The sequence below is a fragment of the Eutrema salsugineum genome, unplaced genomic scaffold (assembly GCF_000478725.1).
Source record: "Eutrema salsugineum unplaced genomic scaffold, Eutsalg1_0 scaffold_5, whole genome shotgun sequence".
Lineage (NCBI taxonomy): Eukaryota > Viridiplantae > Streptophyta > Magnoliopsida > Brassicales > Brassicaceae > Eutrema > Eutrema salsugineum.
Genome location: NW_006256612.1, coordinates 6,520,375 through 6,542,162, shown reverse-complemented (window position 1 = coordinate 6,542,162; position 21,788 = coordinate 6,520,375). Strand labels below are relative to the sequence as shown.

General features: G+C 35.6%; 6 protein-coding genes across 6 annotated transcripts; 3 read left to right on the top strand and 3 right to left on the bottom strand.

Moving 5' to 3' along the window:
- Positions 1-531: 531 nt before the first annotated feature.
- Positions 532-2,404, bottom strand: LOC18992489 (expansin-A10). Its single transcript, XM_006415893.2, has 4 exons — positions 2,311-2,404; positions 2,062-2,211; positions 1,625-1,937; positions 532-1,301 (listed from the first exon to the last, which is right to left on the bottom strand). The coding sequence occupies exons 2-4, from the start codon at positions 2,189-2,191 to the stop codon at positions 995-997; spliced, it is 750 nt and encodes a 249-aa protein (XP_006415956.1). The 5' UTR covers positions 2,192-2,211; positions 2,311-2,404; the 3' UTR covers positions 532-994.
- Positions 2,405-9,898: 7,494 nt separating this feature from the next.
- LOC18992488 lies at positions 9,899-11,701 on the top strand. The gene is made up of 2 exons (XM_006415892.2): positions 9,899-11,344; positions 11,674-11,701. The coding sequence occupies exon 1, from the start codon at positions 9,942-9,944 to the stop codon at positions 11,310-11,312; it is 1,371 nt and encodes a 456-aa protein (XP_006415955.1). The 5' UTR covers positions 9,899-9,941; the 3' UTR covers positions 11,313-11,344; positions 11,674-11,701.
- Positions 11,685-13,355, top strand: LOC18992487. The gene has a single exon (XM_006415891.2). The coding sequence runs from the start codon at positions 11,686-11,688 to the stop codon at positions 13,324-13,326; it is 1,641 nt and encodes a 546-aa protein (XP_006415954.1). The 5' UTR covers position 11,685; the 3' UTR covers positions 13,327-13,355.
- An 83-nt stretch (positions 13,356-13,438) lies between these two features.
- Positions 13,439-14,963, bottom strand: LOC18992486. The gene is made up of 4 exons (XM_006415890.2): positions 14,798-14,963; positions 14,428-14,550; positions 14,005-14,107; positions 13,439-13,859 (listed from the first exon to the last, which is right to left on the bottom strand). The coding sequence occupies exons 1-4, from the start codon at positions 14,890-14,892 to the stop codon at positions 13,593-13,595; spliced, it is 588 nt and encodes a 195-aa protein (XP_006415953.1). The 5' UTR covers positions 14,893-14,963; the 3' UTR covers positions 13,439-13,592.
- A 165-nt stretch (positions 14,964-15,128) lies between these two features.
- Positions 15,129-16,801, top strand: LOC18992485. The gene is made up of 3 exons (XM_006415889.2): positions 15,129-15,477; positions 15,978-16,051; positions 16,445-16,801. The coding sequence occupies exons 1-3, from the start codon at positions 15,220-15,222 to the stop codon at positions 16,521-16,523; spliced, it is 411 nt and encodes a 136-aa protein (XP_006415952.1). The 5' UTR covers positions 15,129-15,219; the 3' UTR covers positions 16,524-16,801.
- Positions 16,802-16,864: 63 nt separating this feature from the next.
- Positions 16,865-20,486, bottom strand: LOC18992484 (phosphate transporter PHO1 homolog 7). Its single transcript, XM_006415888.2, has 12 exons — positions 19,745-20,486; positions 19,377-19,656; positions 19,222-19,270; positions 19,082-19,153; positions 18,865-18,994; positions 18,645-18,765; positions 18,299-18,557; positions 18,102-18,206; positions 17,975-18,019; positions 17,467-17,892; positions 17,244-17,380; positions 16,865-17,160 (listed from the first exon to the last, which is right to left on the bottom strand). The coding sequence occupies exons 1-12, from the start codon at positions 20,271-20,273 to the stop codon at positions 17,064-17,066; spliced, it is 2,250 nt and encodes a 749-aa protein (XP_006415951.1). The 5' UTR covers positions 20,274-20,486; the 3' UTR covers positions 16,865-17,063.
- Between the last annotated feature and the right edge of the window lie 1,302 nt (positions 20,487-21,788).

The window sequence follows — 21,788 nt, the reverse complement described above, 5'->3', positions numbered from 1 at the left end:
GCCAAATTCATCAAGAGTGGGATCATCCATATTTACTTTAGTTGCTAGCCACCACATGGGGTTTTGGTTGCTGTTGATCACTTTGTACGTCATCTTTTATATTTATCGAGCTCCACTTAGATAATCTCGTCAAATAAAAAAAATATATATATGTGATGTTTTTCAATACCCGTCATAACTGCTAAAAGGATACCTTTCTCTAATTTAAAATTTAAAGGTTTGACTTGTAATTATCCAATTAAAGTGTAGGGCTAAGAGTAAGGTACGATGTGGCTTGATGTTATGCAATCTTTACTTCAATGGATTTTGCTCTGCCGGTAATTACGAAGTATACGAAAATTGATATACATTATTGATACATTTTTTTTACTGTGTTTATTTATTTTTTAATGAATTACTGTGTTTCTTTTTATTGAAGATATATTATATATATTTGTTCTCTTTCCAGTTACCTTGTTTTGCATCATTTCAGAAGTGGTTTAGTCATTAGTGTCCACCTTTGCTTCCACCCTGGATTGATCCCTCTTCTCGGAAAGAAGTTGCATCTTTTTATTGATATACTGTAAAATTGATAGTGTTCTCTTGATCTCATAACAAACAACATCACAAAAATACAATTGAAAAACCCTCATAATCCCATCTCTCACGCCTTAAAGGGTAAAATGGGTTACTCATTACTACTAGCGGGTGGTAGTTAAAACTCCACCTCTGCATTAGTAATACAATAACTACCATGCTTTTCTCTTCTTCTTTTTTTCCCACTCTTAGTAAAAAACTATTTTTGTAAGAACGTAAACAAATAAAAGAGGTCCAAAAAAGATAGACGTCATCAAGGTCTTCTGCAAAACCGAGCCCTCGACGCATCACTCTCTCAACAAGAACCGAGAGTTCGCAAGAACCCAATTTACCAATATGCCCTCTACACACCACACAAACAATTTTACTATTACTTTTAGCTATAAAAGTAGAGTAGAAAATGACCAAATTGTCCCTTTTAGCGGAACTGTCCACCGGCGAAGGTCTGGCCGAAGGACCAGCCGGAAGGAGCGGCGTTGAAGGAGACGACGGTGCGACCGTCGCTGGTGGTGACTTTAAAGGAAAGTGCTTGACCGTTAAGGTAAGAGTTGCTTTGCCAATTTTGCCCCCAGTTCCTTGACATCGCTTGCCAACCTGTTCTTGAACCCTTGATCGCCGCCGAGTGTACGTCTCCGGCGCCTCCGACGTTTGTGATCAGAACGAGGTTAAAATATGAGTGACCATTTATCGTAAATCTTATTCCTCCCCTTCTCCTACACGGAACCCTGCAAAAAACACCACAATTCATGTTCATCAAACAAAACGGATAAAGTATTGGAAAGTTACGTATTACTCTGCTTTGGTAAAAAACAGAGCAACCTAAGAAACTAAAACAAAACAGAGCAACCGAAAAAATTTGAACAGATATCTAAATATTGAAACTTGGAGCATAATTTATCCTTCAATCATGAAATTCAATCGAATTATTCTGTTTTGATCAATGAATCCAAGAAAATAGTTCTGATTTATTACGATATACTATGTATTATAAGAAAAACAGAGCAGATGTAAAAAGCTTCAAAACAGAGAAAGCTACAATTTTTGTTACCTCCTGTATGCAACAGGGACGATTCCAGCTCTGTATTGAGCAATGCGTTGAAAAACAGGCTGAGCGAGATCAAAGTGTTGAAGAGGAGGATTACACCAACCGCCATTGTTGTTAGGTAAAGCGTTGTTTGGCGGGCAAAAGTTAGTAGCGGTTACAACGATTGAGCCAGGTAGACACCATTTACCATCGTTTTCACATCTTATCTCAAAGCAAGAACCGCAGCTAAGTCCGTTATTGAACAGAGCCGTGCTCAAAGCCGCCGTGTTCGTCCCATAACCTTGGCTATATAGATTGCCGTATCCACAAGCACCACCTAATAGAAGTAGATTTAGGATCAGTAAAACTTGATAATTTGGTAAGAAATGGGATGGAGAAGTCCTTGGTTAACATTAACCAAAAAAAAAAAATGGTTTTGTATATTGTTTTGAGCAAATTACCCATTGTGCCGGAAGCATCGCCACCACCGTAGAAAGTGGCGTGAGCGTTGATCCAACCGCCACCATAGCCGCTCACAGAAGAAGCCATTACTCCTATCAAAACCGTAACTAAGAACCCGACAGGACCCATGTTTTAGTTCTTGTATTAACCTGCACAGGAGTGATAAAGTCGATGGCTTTTAGCTCAATTGAATGTGTGTTAGAGAAAATGAGAAGATAATATTGAATGTAGATAGAGAAAGTAGTTACTTGGGAGTTGAGACTTAAAGGTATTCTTTCTTCTTCTTTCCTTCAAGAGATACGAAGAGGAAGAGAGCTTTGAGAACCTGTTGTTGAATTTTAGACTGGGAAGCGAGTGGTTGAATTTATAGAAAAGTTTAGTGAGAGGACGTTAGTATTAATTTACCGTTCTGCCACTGTTGGTGGCAACAAAGTTGGACTTCTTTAATAAACAAGGGGCAAGATAACTAAATCCTTTTTTTTGTTCAACAAACATTTTTGTTGATTGCTTTTATATTTTTAATGTTGTGTTAGCGAATTACTCCCTCTGTTCTAGAATAGATGATGTTTTAAGATTTTTTTTTGTTCCAAAATAGATGATGTTTTGGAAGTATTTAATGCTATTACATTTTACAAGAATGATTTAATAGCATATTTTATTTAATTATTTTGAAGTAATAAATGTTTATATGTAACCAAACCAATAATATCAAGTGATGGAGCTAAAGTTCATTCATAATGATTATAGAGCATTTAATAAGTGTGTGAAAAAAAAATTTAGAAAGTGAAAAGGCAAAAAAATAACTGAAAGTAATACATATTTATTGTTTCTTAATAAGAGTGAAATTTCTAAAACATCATCTATTATGGAACAGAGAGAGTATATTTCAATATTTTACGATATATAATCGGAGTTTTAGATTGTCTTTACATTGGGACAAAGAACCGATAAGGCATTAATATTGGATATGAAAAACCGAAAAAGCAAAGAGACAAATGCACATGTGTGCTACAAAACGGGTCCTGCGTCCTCACAGCCTCTAGTTACTTTTTTTCTTTCAACAGGCGTCTTTACAATGTGTAAATATTTTTTTCTGTTAAAAGATAAAATTATAAGTTGACAAAAAGATATGTTATAATAAATGTACATTTTATTCATTTTCATTTGTTAGACTTAGATCATTAGAAGAGGTTTATATTTAACAGAATTTTTGGGATTTTGTAATAGAGTTAAAACGATTATCTTTTAATTATGAGTTTTTAAGAGTCGAATTCGCCATATATTAAGTTATTAACTAAACTATCATCCAATGGCACTAACCAATAGAGTACAAATGTGGTCTTAAAAATGTTGTATATATTGTTGATGAGGCTGCAAGTTCAATTTTCTTTTTTCGATTCCAATATGGTCCTGAAATACAAAATAACGATAAACTGTTAACTCATATTATATTTAAGGTGTGGATACTTTTAGATTTAAACTTTATATCCTAGTTAACCACCGAGTCACGAGATTTGGCACTTTTATAATAAAATTAATTCATTGCTATTGAAGAATAACTGATGACCTTTAATAAAAATATAACGTGTTGTGTTGCTATACAAATATATGTTTTGTGGGTTACTAATTTATTATATACTCCGTAACAGGGTGATCAAATAGTGAAGAAAGTGACAGAAAAATCAAGCTGAAATCTAAGTGGGTCTATATGGTCTGTTTTGAGTTAAACGTATCACGAAGCCTATAACTCTGTTCCTCACCTGTGCAATTCAACCTATATTTTGTTGTAACCATTTTATATTTAGTTCAGAATTATTAACTTCTTTTTGGAAATCGGCAACAAGAAAGTATTTGTAGCTATTGAATTTAATAAGCTCAAGAACTGCATCGGCAGAAATCTACGCCCAGCCTCCCGTAATCTCAGCTAAAAACATGGGCCCCCGCTACTATTTTTATTTCTCAATTCATTTTGGCGATTTAACAAAAAGTCAAAAACAATACAAAGTCGCTTACGTTACTCCTTTTATCTTTTTCGAGAGAAACATAAATATCTAATTTAAGAACTTAATAAATTATAATAGAAAATAATAAAAAAGTGAACCAAAACAACGCAGGAACAGAAGAAAAAGAGTAAAAGAAGAAAAATACCGTTTTGGCTAACGTTTTAATGATGATGAAAGAGCAAAAGAAGAAAAATTTGCTCGTCTGAATTGTTTATTAATTTTAACTATTGTAACTACAACAAATGATTAGATTTAAGCCAAAAGATCATTGATCATCTTCTTATAACTTTTTATTTTTCTTATAACATTGATCATCTTCTTATAACTCATGTCCGAATATATATATGCAATACATAAAAAGTATTTGTAGATTTACCGAGCTGGTATTACCCGCATCTACTCTTTATAATGTAGCTGCCTTTTGTTTGTTTGATGGCCGGTACGTAATAAAATGCTGACAACACATAAATAAAACTATAATATATATCCAGCATGCATGTAAACACAAAAGAACTCAACGGTTAACAATCGTCGGCGATACTCAAAATCTTAGCATAGAAACAATATCATAGGATTCCACAAAAAACGCCAAAATAAATTAATCGCGGATTTGAAAAAAGACAAACAAATATAATATTTTTCTTCTATTCTTCAATAGGTTTATTGGCAGAGTAGGAGTTGAAATTGAATGCGATGCCAAGGGACAAGGGTTTTACACTTTTAATTTTTTCTTTTTTTTTTACACCTTTTTGTTGGGTTAAAATGATGTGTTTTAAGAGTCTTCTTTTTAACTAGTTTTAATTTTTTTAATAAACTTGAGAATATATAGCCAATACATGCACATGGCTGTCTTGTCTTTCTCACCGTTTTCTCTCGTTCAATTTTATTTTCGCTTCTCCCCCTCTTTTTGTTTGTTTGTAAGTAATTGCACATTCATTAATTAATTAATTTAGATTAGATTATTCATTAAAAGTTCCTTCTGTAGAAAACAGATAATCTTAGCACTCTTCTTTTCCTGGTTAAACTGAACATATATTACACCCAAGTAGGTGCTAGTTACCACGAATATCCTCACTAATATACAAAATACAATTTTCTTTATAACTAATAATAGACTAACCACTATATATTACCAATGTTACGAGTCATGTGACTATCTCCTCGTAATATGCAAATCAGACAACCACTTTCCCAACCAGCATGCATGTTTGTATGCATGTTTGTATATTACTATTTTTACGTAATAATAACCAATACCGTAAGTAGGCGTAAAGGTGCAAATTGGTATAAAAAAGGTAAAAGCAACTGACGCCAGAAGCATATGTCATAGCCGATTTTAACGACCATTAACCGAATATGTCACTCTGATTCTGAAGCCATTATTATTCTCGAGAATTATTTTCAAGCTCAAGTATCTAATCTCCACCATCCGTTTAGATATCTGGAAATTGTTTTCCGGGGTTCAAACAAATAGATTGGCATTCCACTTAGATTGTCCATCTCGAGAAACAAAGATTCAGTGGCTTCGACTCCCTTTATTATCCTATCCTCACTTTCTGTTCTGTTGCTGACAATTCTCTGGTGAACCACTTGTTTCTTTTTGGTCCTTTTTCTTAGTCACATAAACTTTAGTATGTACTTCTCTTTTTTCGGACAACAAAGTATATTTCTTTTGTTCCCCTTAATTTCCCTAGATAAACAATTTTACTTTTTTTTTTCTTCTAAAATTTGAATTACAAAATACAAGAAAATCTCCAAATCATTGTTAGAATCTGTCACTGGTTAATTCGATAAGCTATATTCAGGTTATGATACGATGACATTAATATTTTCATTAAGCTACTGCATGCAGTACTGCAAGCAATTCAATTAATTTTTACAAAATAGTTCAATTGAAAATTATCATTAAACTACGAGATATGTTCCATGTATTTTAATGCATAGACCAAGTGAATAAGGGACATGTAATGTTCAAAAAAAAAAAAAAAGTGAATAAGGGACATGTGCTGACTGAGTCGTATGTTAGAGTTAAGATGGATTATGTTACGAGTACTTGTCTACGAAGTTAGCGTCAAACGTCAGCAATGGAATAGCATATATCTTCGCGGCGGACACTCAGAACTTTTTCCCCTTTTCTTTTTAACCTTTTTCTCCATTTTAACAGAGAATTGTCAGCAACAGAACAGAAAGTGAGTTTTATCGAATATCACTTCATGGGTTTTATACTTGTCGTAAAAGTTTAGAGAGATAAAGTTGTTTTAGCACTCAAGAAAATCATACGGTTAAGAATAAGATAACTAGATAAGTAAACTTTATTTAACAGTAAAAGATGGTCGTACGAAAAAATAAAATAAATAAAGACTACTTTTGTTTAGAATAAGTTTTATAAATGAAATAAAAACGCATTAAGTGGCCTGGTTAACTATAAGGTTAAATGGGTTCGTGACATTCCAACGACGGCACACTAGCTTTTTGTCGGCTCTTTAAAAAAGTTTGTTGCCATATAATTTTCATGTGTTTGATTTCATTTACATACTTTCACCCAAAAAATGATTTCATTTACATACAATATAGCGATTTTACGAAGAGGAAAAACCGTTACAAATAGAATCAGTAGGCTTAATTGATGGGCTAAACAGATCAAATTAACGATAGATAATGGAATCATCCTGAGTGCTAGACTGTGAGCACAGATCCGGATTTATAGATATCAAAAGAGCACGCAAAAAAGATCAGGCTCCCATTTTTCCAATCAATAGAGCGCCGAGTCATGTCTTCACGGGATATTTTTATATTTGATTTTGTTTGTCCAAATAAATATTTTTCTTAACTTTTGTCAGTTTTGCGGTCTCAAATTTTACCATTTTCTACATCATATTCTGATCTCACTACTTTAAAATTTAGTTCATACTATCAGAAATTGTTTTACGTAATTTACACTACACAATATAGTTAGAGTAGTAAGCAATGGCGGAGCTAAAAAGAAAATCTAGTGGCGGAGCTAGAAAAAAAAATTATTGGGGTCATAATAATATAATGTATAACACTACAATAATAATCCAAGTTTTGAAACAATTGAAAATTTATAATCGCTTAACAATAAAAATAAAAAAGTTATACAGAGATATAAATATAAATACTTAGAATGAAGAGAACGAAATTCTGATTTGAAATTTAAAGGAAAAAGTAAGTAAAATTTATGATAGAATAGGGTTATAGAGTTATAATTTTGAGTGGGCCAAAGTGATAAAATTCTAGTAAAATAAAATTTAGAAAATTTTACTGAGGTCATGTGCTCCCTATCTCTTTACTACCTCCACCTCTGGTAATGAGTATAAATTATTATAAATTTATATGTGTATTTAAAAAATAATGAAAATTCCTTTAAAATAGACAAGTGCATGACATGATTTTAAATAAAAATTTTGAAATTTTGTTTTTAAACACTTAAAATCAGAAACTTAAAATTATTCTTATTTACTATGAATTTTTACTGTATTTATAATTTCTTTTTAAAACTGGTTTTTTATCTTTTTTTTTAACTCGCTTTAAACCCCCAAAAACGTAGACATGTCATGTTTTAATATTTGTCATAGAAAACTACGCCAAATTATTAGCAATATACATAACCGAAACATATTTTGAACTATCAATGAGAGTTTCTGACCGTAACTCATAAAAATGTTATTACACACAAAAAATGCATTTACACACTAGAAATGGTTTGAACAAAAGCAATAGATGGTTATCAAAAAAACAAGAGGCAATAGATACATGAAGACAAAAGAGGACAACAACAACAAATTTGATGGCACAATCGTTGTCTGACTGAAATTCAAGCAAGAGATGTCTCTTGCGTCTTCGATTTTGGTTTCGTCTTTTTAAGATAAGAAACGACCCATCAACCATTTCTTTGGTATTTTTCGTGTTTCTAATGCTCTATAGTCTAGATTAGTGCTCTATAAAATAAAATACTTGTAATCATATATGTGAATCAGTTTCTAGCCATATAGGTAGATATGTAAAGTATAAGAACTTGCATCTTCTGCAATCTAAATGCTATCTATAACGGCACTTCTAATTTTTTTTGGTTCTACTTGACATCAGTGTTAAATAGTTTATCTTTCATAACGTGGGTGACGTATTGATGATTCATACGAAAGGATCTCCATATGTGTCAAGTTCAAAGTCCACATCACGTTCTTAATTTCATATTCACATCATTTGGTTACGACTCTTGTTTTTCTAATTAAGTTAGTAATTATTATTAATGTAACCAATTCCCTTAATTAATTATCCCAAATGTTACGTTACAATTGTACTCCCATTTTTTATTTTGGCAACATGTAAATACTTTATTTTGGGAAAATAAGGAAAGAACATTGAAGAAGGCTGTTCCGGTTACCCAATTGTATCTTCCAAAGGTAGATTGACATGTTCTCATATAGGAGAAATAAGAAAAGCTTTCACATCTTCTCTTTGTCAACTTTACTAACTACTAAACCAATATCACCCACATTTCCGTGCTGTTATTAGTTAAATTTGATCAATAGAAATAACACATGTAGATGATACCAAATATGTTATTTGCTGACAAACGAACTAGATGTCGAGCTCACGGTTTGATAAAAAGTCGATTTTTTTCTCTTGCAACTAAAATGTATATATATTTGTTTTTCAACTATTGCAACTAAAATGTATATCGACAAGGAAAATAGCTTATCCTCTAAATTTCCTATATAGCCGGACAAGATAAACATAGCAGTCCACATCTTTCCATTTGGAAGACAACCTCCTCCATCGTGCCATTTATTGTAAATTGATATGTGTTACTTCCTTATCTCTTATTGTCTAATTTGCAAGTTAAACTTAAAAATTAATTGGGAAGGATCATGTTCTTAGATTATCTTCTTTTTTCATATGTGGTTAGCTAGAAGCCTAGAACAAATGAGTTTTTTCATTGATTTAAAAGTTGGCCGTGTAGATGCTTAGGCGCTTATTTAGAAGTATAGGTACCTAACGACTCACATAAACAATCAAAACTTTTTATAAACTTCAAAACTTATGACATTAATGTTTATGTCTTTTTGTTTCTAAAAATTAAACGACTACAAACTGAAAGATAATTTTACATAGGCGAGAAACTAAAAAGTCAATATTTTATAAGAAGAATTAACGGATTGGATTGTGTTGTAGGTTGGTGAACTTAGTTGGGAATTGGTTAGCTACCCAAAAAAACTATTAATCATATATGTTTTACGAAACTGATCCTGACTGACACAGACACACAGTCATATATTACTGTAGTTTTATCACTAATAATTAATTCTGAATTGTAGCAAAAATCCAATGATTGATTTATATGGCGACAACTAGCTGATGAGTTTATTGGAGAATTTTTTATAGAAAAAAACCCAATGCAAATAAAATTGTTGAACGTTGATGTTCAATTACGCATAGTCAATAAATTGGAGATCTGTTTTTCGTAATATTTCTAATATTTTTAGTTCGTTTAAAATTTAAAGATATGATGTTAAATCTACATTTTTCGTATTACTTTTATCAAAAAATAAAATAAAACGATGATAAAACAAATCAGATCACTTTTTCGAGTAATGAGGATTAAATTTTCGGATTATTTATCCGTTTATCCTTGGGTTTCAGTTGGGCCGATTTCGTAAGCCTAATACGAATTTCTTAATTCACCCAATCTGTCCAGACACAGATTTTTTTTTTTCGATTGAACTCACCATTGAACATCGGACACGTATCAAAATTTGAAGTAGCCACTGGCAAGTGATCCAAACAAAATCTGTGGCCCGTTGCATTTCACTTCAATCAGAGTGAGTAACTTGCTTTCCGATTCTCTTCGAGCAATGGAAGCTAATGCCGTCAAATTCCATGGAAAGCCCTCCATTTTCACCGCATTGAGAACAGTCCGATCATCAGTTCTCTCGTTTCAATGCCGGAACAAACGCTTTTTTCCTTTCTCGCTCACAACCACAAGATGTTCGGGTTCCACCACCAAAAGTAGCGAAACGGATCAAGATTCGACCTTTCAATCATCACAATCCGATTCCTTATCGACCTCTTCATTGCCATCTTCGAAGAGAGGGCTTATTCTCGATCTGGGCCTTTCCAACGACTCGTGGGACAGCGAGGAGATTGGATCTCCTGTTGTGAAGAGGTTTCTAAGCGATAACGAAGAGAGATGGTACATGTGGTACCACGGAAGCTCCAAGCAAACCCCAGTTTCCGATTCTATCGGATTAGCGGTTTCGAACAATGGGATTCACTGGGAAAGAGGGAAAGGGAAAGTTGAGTCGCCCGACGATGTGGGTTTGGTCATGAGCTCTTGTGAAGATTGGTGGGCGTTTGATAAGGCGAGTGTACGACCCGTTGAAGTAGTGATAATGTCTAGCTCCAAAGTCAGAGCTAATAGCTCTGTTTACTGGATGTATTACACTGGCTACACTACTGAGACTGTTGAGTTTCAGTCCCAAGGTTTCAACTTTGGGTTGGGATTTCCAGAAAGGTCTCACCTTTGTGATGATAAGGAGGGGAAATCTAGAGTTTATAGGTCACTTCCTGGGCTAGCAATCAGCCAAGATGGTAGGCATTGGGCTAGAATTGAAGGTGAGCATCATAGTGGGGCGTTGTTTGATGTTGGGTCTGAAAAAGATTGGGACTTTCTCTATATTGCATCACCACATGTAGTTTTCCATGGAAGTGGGGACCTTAGGATGTATTACCATTCGTTCGATGCGAGAACCGGCGAATTCTGCATTGGGATGGCAAGATCTAGGGAAGGGATCAAGTGGGTGAAATTTGGCAAGATCATAGGAGGAAGAAAATCTGAAAACGATGGACCCGGTTTCTTCGATGAGCTTGGTGGAAGATATCCTTGCGTTACAAGGAACAAGAGAGATGGGAGTTATGTGATGGCCTATGAAGGTGTAGATAGAAACGGGAAGACCAGCATTGGCTTGGCGGTTTCGAACGATGGGATTAAGGATTGGAAACGTGTTCAGGACGAGGAAGCAGTGCTCGACGTTGGTGAAGGCGGTGCTTGGGATAACGAAGGAGTTGGGTGTCCGTGTTTGATTGAGATGGATGGAGACTCTGATCATCAATGGAGATTGTATTATAAAGGTGTTGGCAATGGAGGAAGAACAGGGATTGGTCTGGCTTCGTCTGATGGAAATGAGATCACTAAGTTTACAAAACAGTCAGGGATTCACTTGTGAGATTGATCAAATCTCTTTTGCTTATGTAATTGGTAATGATGCGTTTTGGTATTGAAGAGTTCTTACTAAATGGATATGACTAACTTACTAAATTCACAGTTAGTAAATTGTTAGACTTGTATAAATCAGCTGAAATTAAGGATTATGAATTTTGTACAGATTAAGAAGAGTAAAGAAATGTGATGTAATTTTTAAGTAGTTTCATGACCGTTACAGTGGGGACAGAACAATGGTGTAAAAATGGGAATCCGACCGTTACAAACCCTAACATTTAAAGGTGTCTGGAGGAACCAACACGAATCCGTAAATCAAAAGGCAAATCCAACACTTAAATTTATTTATTTAATCGATCAATTTTCAGGAAATCAAGAAAATGGGAGGGGAGCAATTTGAGCAACATGACGATCGTGAAGGACCATTGGAGCTGTTGCAGAGCTTAAGATCCAAAGCGACGGAGCTTCTTCTCCGGGAAGAATGGGAAGAGTCTATACAGGTTTACACCAAGTTCATCGATCTCTCCCGGAGCCAAATCTCAAAGCTTGGTGGATCCGACCCAGACCCGGACCCGGATTTGATTCATAAGCTCCGGAAATCGCTCTGCTTGGCTCTGTGCAATCGGGCTGAGGCGCGAGCCAAGCTCCGTGATTTTGTGGAAGCGATGATGGATTGTGATCAAGCACTTGAGATCGAAAGCACCCATTTCAAGACTCTTCTTTGTAAAGGTAAAGTCTTGCTCGGATTGAGCAAATACGCATCGGCCTTGGAATGCTTCAAGACGGCTCTGCTCGACCCGCAAGCTAGTGATAACTTGGAGACTGTTACTGGGTACATGGAGAAATGCAAAAGGCTCGAGCTTCAGGCGAAGACGGGAGCTTTCGATCTATCTGATTGGATCCTGAGTGGGTTTCGTGGGAGATCTCCTGAACTAGCTGAATTTATTGGGTCAATCGAAATTAAGAAATCTGAAACTAGTGGACGTGGATTGTTTGCCACGAAGAACATTGTTGCAGGAACTTTGATCTTAGTCACGAAGGCAGTTGCAACTGAGAGAGGGATTTTGGGAACTGGAGGTGAAAAGGCTCAGCTGATAATGTGGAAGAATTTCATCGAAGAGGTTACTGAATCCGTGAAGAAATGTAATAGAACACATCGACTTGTCTCCATTTTATCCACTGGACATGACGAAGACAACCTGGAGATTCCAGATATATCTATCTTTAGGCCTGATGAAGCATTTGAAACCTGCGGTAACTCGAAGCAGAGTTTAGATACGGAGAAGCTGCTAAGCATTTTGGATGTGAATTCTCTGGTGGAAGATGCGGTTTCAGCTAAAGTTATGGGGAAGAACAAAGAGTATTACGGTGTGGGGCTATGGACTCTAGCTTCGTTCATCAACCACTCGTGTTTACCAAACGCAAGACGACTTCACGTTGGAGAATACGCCATTGTTCATGCCTCAAGAGACATCAAAGCCGGGGAAGAGATCACTTCTGCTTACTTCGACGTGCTTTCTTCTCCACTAGAAAAACGGAAAGAGATGGCTGAGTCATGGGGATTTTGTTGCGGATGCAGTCGATGTAAGTTTGAGAGTCTTTTGTATGTTACCAACCAAGAGATTAGAGAGCTCGAAATGGGTTTAGAGAGAGGCGTAGATGCAGGAAACGCGGTTTATATGGTAGAGGAAGGGATGAAGAGATGGAAGGTGAAAGGGAAAGATAAAGGTTTGCTGAGAGCATCTTATTGGGGAGTCTATGATGAGATTTATAGCTCAGAGAGACTTATGAGGAGATGGGGAAGGAAGATTCCAACAATGGAAGTTGTGGTGGACAGTGTCTCTGATGTCACTGGAAGTGATGAGAGATTAATGAAGTTGCTGGTGGAAGATGTGAAGAAAAAGAATGGAGGTTGCAGTAACATTACGGAGATGGAGAAAATCTTGAAGCTAGGAAAGGGTTTTTATGGCAAAGTGGTATCGAAAAGGAAGGCAATGAAAACTCTTCTTGGCCTAGAATAATAACCTTAAGTATTTTCCATGTAAACTGTTGGAGCTAATTGTTTGTAGGGTCATTAGAGAGAGACGAGAGAACCATTTTGCTTTCCTGTAATTCCTTGCCTCATGGAAGAAATCATCCAATGATATTTTATTTCAAAGACAGTCAAATGGAAAAGAACACTTGTTTGTTGAAATCATTTGTAGACTTGTAAAAAATTTTAATATATGAAAATGATGGTTCTACCAAGAGCAAATGAAGAGAAAGACATTGAGGTAAACTGGAGAATTTACTCGTCGATCCAATGATCCTGATTAGCACTTCCTCCAGGTTTGTCCTGCAGCAACACTTCTTTCTGCTGTTTCAACTGGTTAACTAGCCTGCGGACGCTAGGAGTCTGGAATCGATCCGTAGGAGATTTCCTCTCTTGAATTTGCATCTCTTTTTTGGAACTAAGATACGGTTTAGGAGGAGGAACCTTGTCTTGCAGTACCGCAAGCTCCTTTAGGCGTTTGTATGCTTTCTTCTTTTCCTTTCTCTCTGAAAGATATTCCATCTGAAAATATCAAAAGACATATCAGAAAGACGAAGAAAACATCTCTGGTGTTTAAGGAACAGCATCACCAGCAGCAGAATTACGATTCTGTCTATTCAAGAGAAACTTTAGAGCTAATCATAGACTGTAAGAAGAAAATACGTACATTAGCTACAGACATGGCGTCATCCTCGCTGATGCCATGCTGCGTTAGTTCAAGGACTCGACAACCATATACGCGTGCTGGATCAGGAATAAACGCCGAAACCCTATGGGATTGAAGATGATAAAGCATTATATAAACCAATAATGTTAGAGATACATCCAGAAAGAAAAGTGAAGGATACAGGAACCACTCCCATAGAATCAGAATCTAGGAGAGTCACATGGGCAGTACTAGTTCAAGACACAAGAGATTAAACCATAATTGTTTGTAATCGAACTTTTCTCCAGAGTAGTTTACAACAGAATAAGAAGAATAAGCTTATCAAGAACAAGAAGAATAAGCTTATCAAGAACAAGAAGAATAAGCTTATCAAGAACAAGAAGAATAAATAGAAATGCAAATGTATAAAAATTGAGACTTTACTTGATGGGGTCGACGATTTTTGCTTCAGGATGCTTACAGGCGAATTTACGAACGTAGGAATCCTCAGGGAGAACAATCTTCTTGATTTTCCCATTAGAGCGAGGAAAGACAGGAGGAGGTGATCTGCCATTAAACCAACAACAATAAGAAACTGAAACCTAAAAATCATAAATCCAACTATTTCCAAACGCAAAAATCTTAACTTTTTCAATGCAACTAGGATTCAATTGAAATCGAAATTGAAACACTATAACGCGATAAATCAATACAGAAGTATCTGATTGGGAAAACAGATCGATCAAAGCCGAATCATTTTCTCGAGAAAATTGGAAAAATACAAATGGAGAGTGTGAGAGAGAGAGAGAGTTACGCTTCCATGGCTTTAAGCCAAACAGGCTCTCGTGTAGCTAAGCCACCAACAAGCCTCCTGGATTTAGAAAGCAAATCTCCTTTCATCCACGACATGGTTGCTCACCAGAGCTTTCTTCACTTGAGCTGTAAATGTTTTACCCGACGACGAATACACGAGCCACGACAAGGGTTTAGAAATGGCTCGTATCGGTTAAGACCTTATGGTTATGCATCAAACCGGGTACATAATAATTTTGGTCTAGAGTCGGTTCTCTAGATAGAAAGAGCGAACTCAAACGGTTTGAGTCGGGTCGTTTTGGTTTAATTAACCAAATAACCACGCAGACGACATCGTTTTCGAGATTATTTACCTTGATCCCTCTTTCGGCTTCTCCTCGAGTCTCCACTTCCGTCAGCTATTAGCTCTAGAGAAGTGCATCAATGGCGTTGAGACTGACATCGCTAAAACGCGCCGCGGTTGAGTCATGCCGCATCTTGGAAACCCGAAGCTTCAGCCACCTCGCGGCAATGCCTCCGCCTTTTAACAGCACCATGGATCGACCCGTCGCTATGCCGCCGCTGATTTCACCTGAGTTCGATCAGAATCAACCGGGTTCGATCGATGAGAAGAGCTTCGGATTTGGTCCTAATTTTGCATTCACTGGATCCATGGAGCTTATGGCTGTGCCTAAGAAGAAGGTTTGGGAACTCCTCCAGTCTCTGAATTGTCTTACTCCCTTCGTTTTCCACTGCTAAAGTATTAAAATTTCTTAGGTTTTTTTAATTATTGTGACATTTGGGTTTAGCTATTTTTTTTGTTTTTGACGGATTCAGGTTTTCTCTAGGGTTTTAGGGAGGTTCACTATTGGCTTTGTTTCTGGTAAAAGTTTGAGATCGAGATTAGCAAGTGCTAGATTGGACCTTCAATAGAACCGATGCAAAAATCCTTTAGCTCTTCTCAGAAATGTTGTCTTTCTTTGCTGTTTTTGAGTGTCCATCTTTTCCATTTGCTTGTGTACCTTTGGGTTTAAGCGTACATTCTAATTTGATTTGGTTCCTTCAGCTTCACATATCGTTAGTATTCCCTGTGTAGTTAGCAGTTAACAATTTTGAAAATGAAAATGTGGTCTTTTTAATGGCCTTTCCCTCTTGGAGAATGATTGTATTTATCGAAGCTGTTCTTTGTGTGAAAAATGCAGGTTTCTAAACACAAGAGAGGGATAAGAAATGGACCAAAGGCTCTTAAGCCTATTCCTGTGATCATCCGTTGCAGGTACGAGATTGGCTTCTCTTGTTGCTTTATCAGTTTGAGTATGGTATGAGATCTGGTTTTAGGTTGTGAAGAAATTTGTTATATTAGTTTCTCTAGGTTGACTGCAGCGATAGCTGAAGAATAAACGTATATGCTTTCTGATTATAATGTCCTGTGTCCTGACTATCACTTACTAGAAGCTGCATTCAGCTAACTAGAAGACTAGAACTGTGATTCTTTAACGAGTTTGATGGAAGTACTTGGTGTGTTCATTGCACTGTAAAACAGGAGTCGACAAGTTTGGCCTTAAATATGTTTGATTTAACACTTTTTTCGTTCTTTACGATCTCACTGTGGGTATCAGAAGTTTATATATAACCCCGGTTTTTAAGTGCACACTCTCATGTGTTACAGGAGTTGCGGGCGAGTCAAGCTGCCACATTTCTACTGTTGCAGCGGTGAGCGGGTAAACCCTAGTGAGCAAGGTAATTAGAGCAAGTGATGAAGATTTCTTATATGATTACTCCTTTTTGGATATCTAGAGGGAGAAATCTTGGCTTTCTTAGTCGTAGACTCGAGTGATACGATAGACTTAGTTGACTCTTTTTTGGCAAATTATTTGGGTTTCTGCTGCAAGATCTATATGCTCATGGTGCTTTTGACAAATTAAGTTATTGTCATTGCTTGTTGCAAAGTTTAAGTCAGCTACATTTATGTGCTCTTAGACTTAGAATCAACAGCTACATCTATTTTAAATAAAGAAAATTTTTCCCCTGAAACCATCATTGCAAGTTTTAGAAGCCCTTCTGTCATAATATGATCAAAATTCTCTGATTCTTGTTTTATTTATCCGGTATGTCTATGGACTAATCTTGGTTTCGAATCTGATATGGGCACATTGTGACTGGAACCATGGCATTTTTAGTTGCTTTTGGTTTCCTCAAATGTCACAACAGAGAGCACAACGATAACCCAATAACAAAATTGAAACTTTTACACTGGAAAATCTAGTAGACCAAATCTAAATAGCTAATCATCTAGAGTCTTCCTCTTCCTCGTAGTTGAATGGTAATGGAACTGATTTGAATGCTCTGAACTTCCCCACGTTGTTCAAATGCTCGTTCTCTAACCTGTGTTCATAACCCAACAAAGCCACAGTCTTAGAAATGATTTTGAGGAGCATTAATCGATTGTTTCTTGGTCAAGACGGTACCTAAAGAAATTCCAGATACCACGGCGTATGATCTCCAGAATAGCAAGAAGAGCAACCATTGTTTCTCTATGCAAGAACGAGAAATTGAAATCCAGAACAGTCTGCAACCACGCCAATCTCAACACAACGTTTACGACCTACAAAGAAGAGAAGTACATAAACAAAATTAAAAAAGAAACCCTAAACCATGAATCTACCCTTCTCTTTATTTCTTAGTTCTCACCATTGCAATATAGTAGACGGCCTTGTGAGGAACAAGAAGCTTCTCTCTCAACCAGTTTTTAGATGGATTGTGAAGCAATCCCCAGTCAAACACAATGTCCCAATATGTGCCGTAAAAAGTTGCCAAGGCCGAGAAAACCCATGCAGCGATTTTCCAGACGTTTCCTCTGTGAAGGCTATAAGCTGTTCTCAAACACACAGCGACAATGGTCAATAAATACTTGAGAGCATTGTAGCCTTGGCTTGAATCTTTCTCTTCTATTAATCTTCGAACACACTGAAGGAAACGTGACCAGTAAGGAATCACAGCGACAATGAAGTAGAATGTGCTGTATACATCGCTTGATCTGCAGGTGTTCTGTCTGAGCCTGAAGTCTCCCCAACCATAGTAACAAATGTAAAACTCCAGACTCCTTAGTGCTTGAACCTGAAGAAATTTAAGGTTAATAAACTGAAACATTTTGAAAACATAATAATGAGAGTTACAAGAATGTTATGAACTCACAAACCTGGCTTGTTAATTGGTCCGCCAAGAAAAAGTCCGGAAGACTAACCTGAAAATTAGATGAGAACAAATTAAGAGAGTTTTCTGATATTTTTACTTCAACAAAACAAAACAGAGGATGTGTTTGAGACCTTGTAGAGCGGTGCAGCAATGCAGCGGAATACAACCATAAGGAAAAAGAAGCGGCTTGACCGATAGAAAATGTTGAAGGGACAGATAGAAATAGCTATCACTAGCTGGAAAATTTTATACAGAAAGAAAATGTGTTAAACATATTAATTACAGAATGATTTTGAGATTCTTGTGGTTAAGATAGTGAATAACTTACACCAACAATAAAAAGGGGAAGAAGTTCAGTGATTGTCTTGTAGTCATTAGTATTAGGATCCATCTCCATGTCCAGGTTTATTAGAACAGCAGCTAAGGCAAGCGTGCCGAGACCAAAGCTTAGTAGCAGAACCTGTCTATAACCAAGCTCTGTTCCTTCTTTGAATCCGAATATGAACGGGTAATTCACTCGATATCGCTTCCAAAAGTATATGTTTGAAGCATACATGATCATGTGCACAACCACAAATCCAAACAAACTAAAAAATATGGTTCAAGAAGCATTATTATCAGCAAAAAAAAACAGTGGTTTAATTAGAGAATTTTGTAGATGTTTTGGTTTGAACCTGTAAAGCGGGAACATTGTCTCCATGTAGAGTTTTTGTCCGACTGCGTCCATTATATTACGAGCATGGATGAACAAACCAAGAGCAATCACTAGAGAGACTGAGCAGCCAACAAAAAAGCCTGAGAAATAAGACCAGTTAGGAGAGATTTTGATTAATTTGTCATGAACTAATTGTAAAACAAAACGTGTTTTCGATTTGGGAAAATAGTTTTAGTTACCAGTGGAAAACGTTATCCGATGTTTTTCTTTCTTCACTTTTGGTCTTAAGAGATTCATTCCTTTGCTTCTATTCGAACTGGCGAAATGTTCGACGAAAATAGACTCAACTCTCACCATAAGTTTGTTGATCTGTTAAAGTTAAATAAAACTCTGGTGTAAATTTTCTTGTAATATTGAAACAAAATAATAAGTTTTATGTTGAGATATTGTATTAACCTCATCAGAGCTAGTGAGGTAGGACTTATCTACCATCTCCATGTATTGTTTTGCTGCACTTCTTGAAGCAATCTGGTCGAGAAGAAATATTAATCAATATCAAGAAACTTAAACAAATATCTAATTAAATCAAGTGTTACCTTATCATACTTCTTCATGATTTTTGAAATCGCTAAGGTGTTCAAGAAGCTGAATTAATCATGAACAAAGCATGGATTCAATCAAACAATCTTTATGAGTTTTTCTTTTATTTTATTTGTCTTTCTTAAGAATGCTTAAGAAGCAACACACATACCTGTAATTCTTGAGATGTCGAAGCTTGCGATAAAACTCGATGAAGACATTCTTAAGCCGTTCTTCAATTTTCTTGAGATTTTCTCTTGTGAATTTGAGCTCTTCCTGGTTTGAGAGCTTGAGGACGTTTCTAATTGTGGACAGAGGAGTTTCTTGAGTTTTGTTTAATCTGATACGATCAAGAACACTTAAAACCTCTGGTACACTTTCTTTCGTCGAATCCCCACCGTTGGATCCATTTTCCTCTACTTCGATTCCCATCTCATCACCTAATGTCTTCCCTTCATAATCAAACACACACAAGATTTTAAACTTTTTGTCCTTTCATACTAAACCCACTTATGAAACAAACAATCTCTGAGAACTTACTCTGTTTCTTAGGATTTAATGCATTCATATCGACTGATACTGTTTCAGTGCAGCTCCAAGAAGAAGAAGGTTGATCGACTTTGATTCTGAAAGCAATCAGAGCATCCATTTGTTTGTTCAAAACCACTGCCTCCTTCACCATTTCCTCCACTTTAGACCGGTAAAAATGGTTCACTTTATCGAACTCGAGATCTAGGGTTTTAAAGAAGACAAACTCTGACTCTCTCCCTTCTTCTGCAACTTTCATGATAGTCGTCTCGTATCTCTCAAACCCATCATCCCCAATCGCTTTACTCACCAGAATATCCTGGTTTTCGAGTTCTAATGAAGAAGCGGCGCGGCTGTAACGCTTTGTCAGACCGCTAAAGTTGTGGTGGACAGCTTGCTTGCGTTTTAAGGTACTTGATTTATCTGATCTTTTCCGGGAATTTTGGATCTCTTGAAGAATGGATTTGAGACTAGCATAATCCATGTAAGCTTGTTGCCATTCTGGAATCATCTGCCCCACATACTCTTTCCCAAACTTCATCTTAATTTATGTTCTTCTTAATCTCTCTGGATTTCTCTGTAAAACTCAAGAATCCAGCTTCAATTAAAAACCCTCTTTTAGTTGAGACTTGAGATTAATCTCTCTCTGTACTTCACTAAAAAAGTTGGCTGCTGAGAAACGAACAGATTATGAACACTTACAGAGAAGACAAACAATAAAAGGAAAAATGAAAGAACAGATTTTGAAGAATTACAAGAGAATACAAATAATAAAAGAAAAGGAAGGCTAATGAAAAACTTGTAGGAGCTTAAAACCAATTTTTTTTTTTTTTATAAAACCCAAAAAAACTTGTAGGAGCAGAGAAAGTAGGAACCTTCGTAAAAAGGAAAAAAGGAATTAGCCAACCATGCAAAACTCGGAATTTATTACATACATCCACAGACAATATATTATATTATATATATTGACATCTATAGGAACAAATGGATATTGAGTCATATACAGCCTTGCAAGTGGATTTAATTCCAAGAAAGAAAATTCAGAAATATTGAACTTGAAATTTGTAATAGACGTTTGGTGTGGTGGGCTCTTTGCTGGACAGATTGTTTGACTAAAGAAGATCTTATGATTTGTTTGACGACAAAAATCAATAATTGTTTTTTGATTACGCATGGACCAAAAGTATTCCTCTAATATAAAGTGGTTGGTCAGTAATAATATATCATTAAAATACTACTTTCTCTGTTTTGTGATTTAAGTTATTTTAGAGGTTTTTTTGTTTTAAGTTGTTTCACATTTTAATGCAGTTTTTATCTTTATTAAATATTATGTGACCAATTATATTCTGTAGTTGTTTTTATGATTGGCTAAGTTATTTTTAGTTTATATATTAAATGATATTTTTTGAGAAAAAAAGTTTCTGAAAATTTATGCCTTTAGGTTTTTAGCAAAAACAACTAATATTATGAAACAAAGAGAATATATTAGAACAAAAATACTAATAAACTCAAAACGCGTTGTTTATTATTTTGTTCGACAGTAAATTGTCGGTATTGTGTGTCTACTCATATCTCAAATATCAGTAAAAAAAACAAAAAGAAATAGATCCAACAACTTTTAGGCTTGTAACTCTTTCTTTTGTTTATCATACCACATAATGGTGTTGTCTTTTTCTAATTTATTACGTAGTATCAAAGAGATTTAATTGATTATATAGTTTAACAAATGTTCACTGTATTCTCCAAAGAAATTAATAAGGCGAATTTCCCAACAAATTAATTTGTTATATATGAATGGTATATCAACCTCTAGCTTTGACAGTCAATTATTGGTATCTACTCAATATACTATTTTTGTAGGCACGTGTATTAACCTTTCATAATCTTATATATAAAACTTGGCCAACTCTCTCCAGTTGAGTGACACATCAGCGCTGGAGAGAGCGCCACCTATAATCTTCAAACATTAATAAAATAAATAATTAATTATATTTAAAACAAACAAATTAAAACACATTAAAAATATTAAAACATTTTAAATTACATTAAAACACAT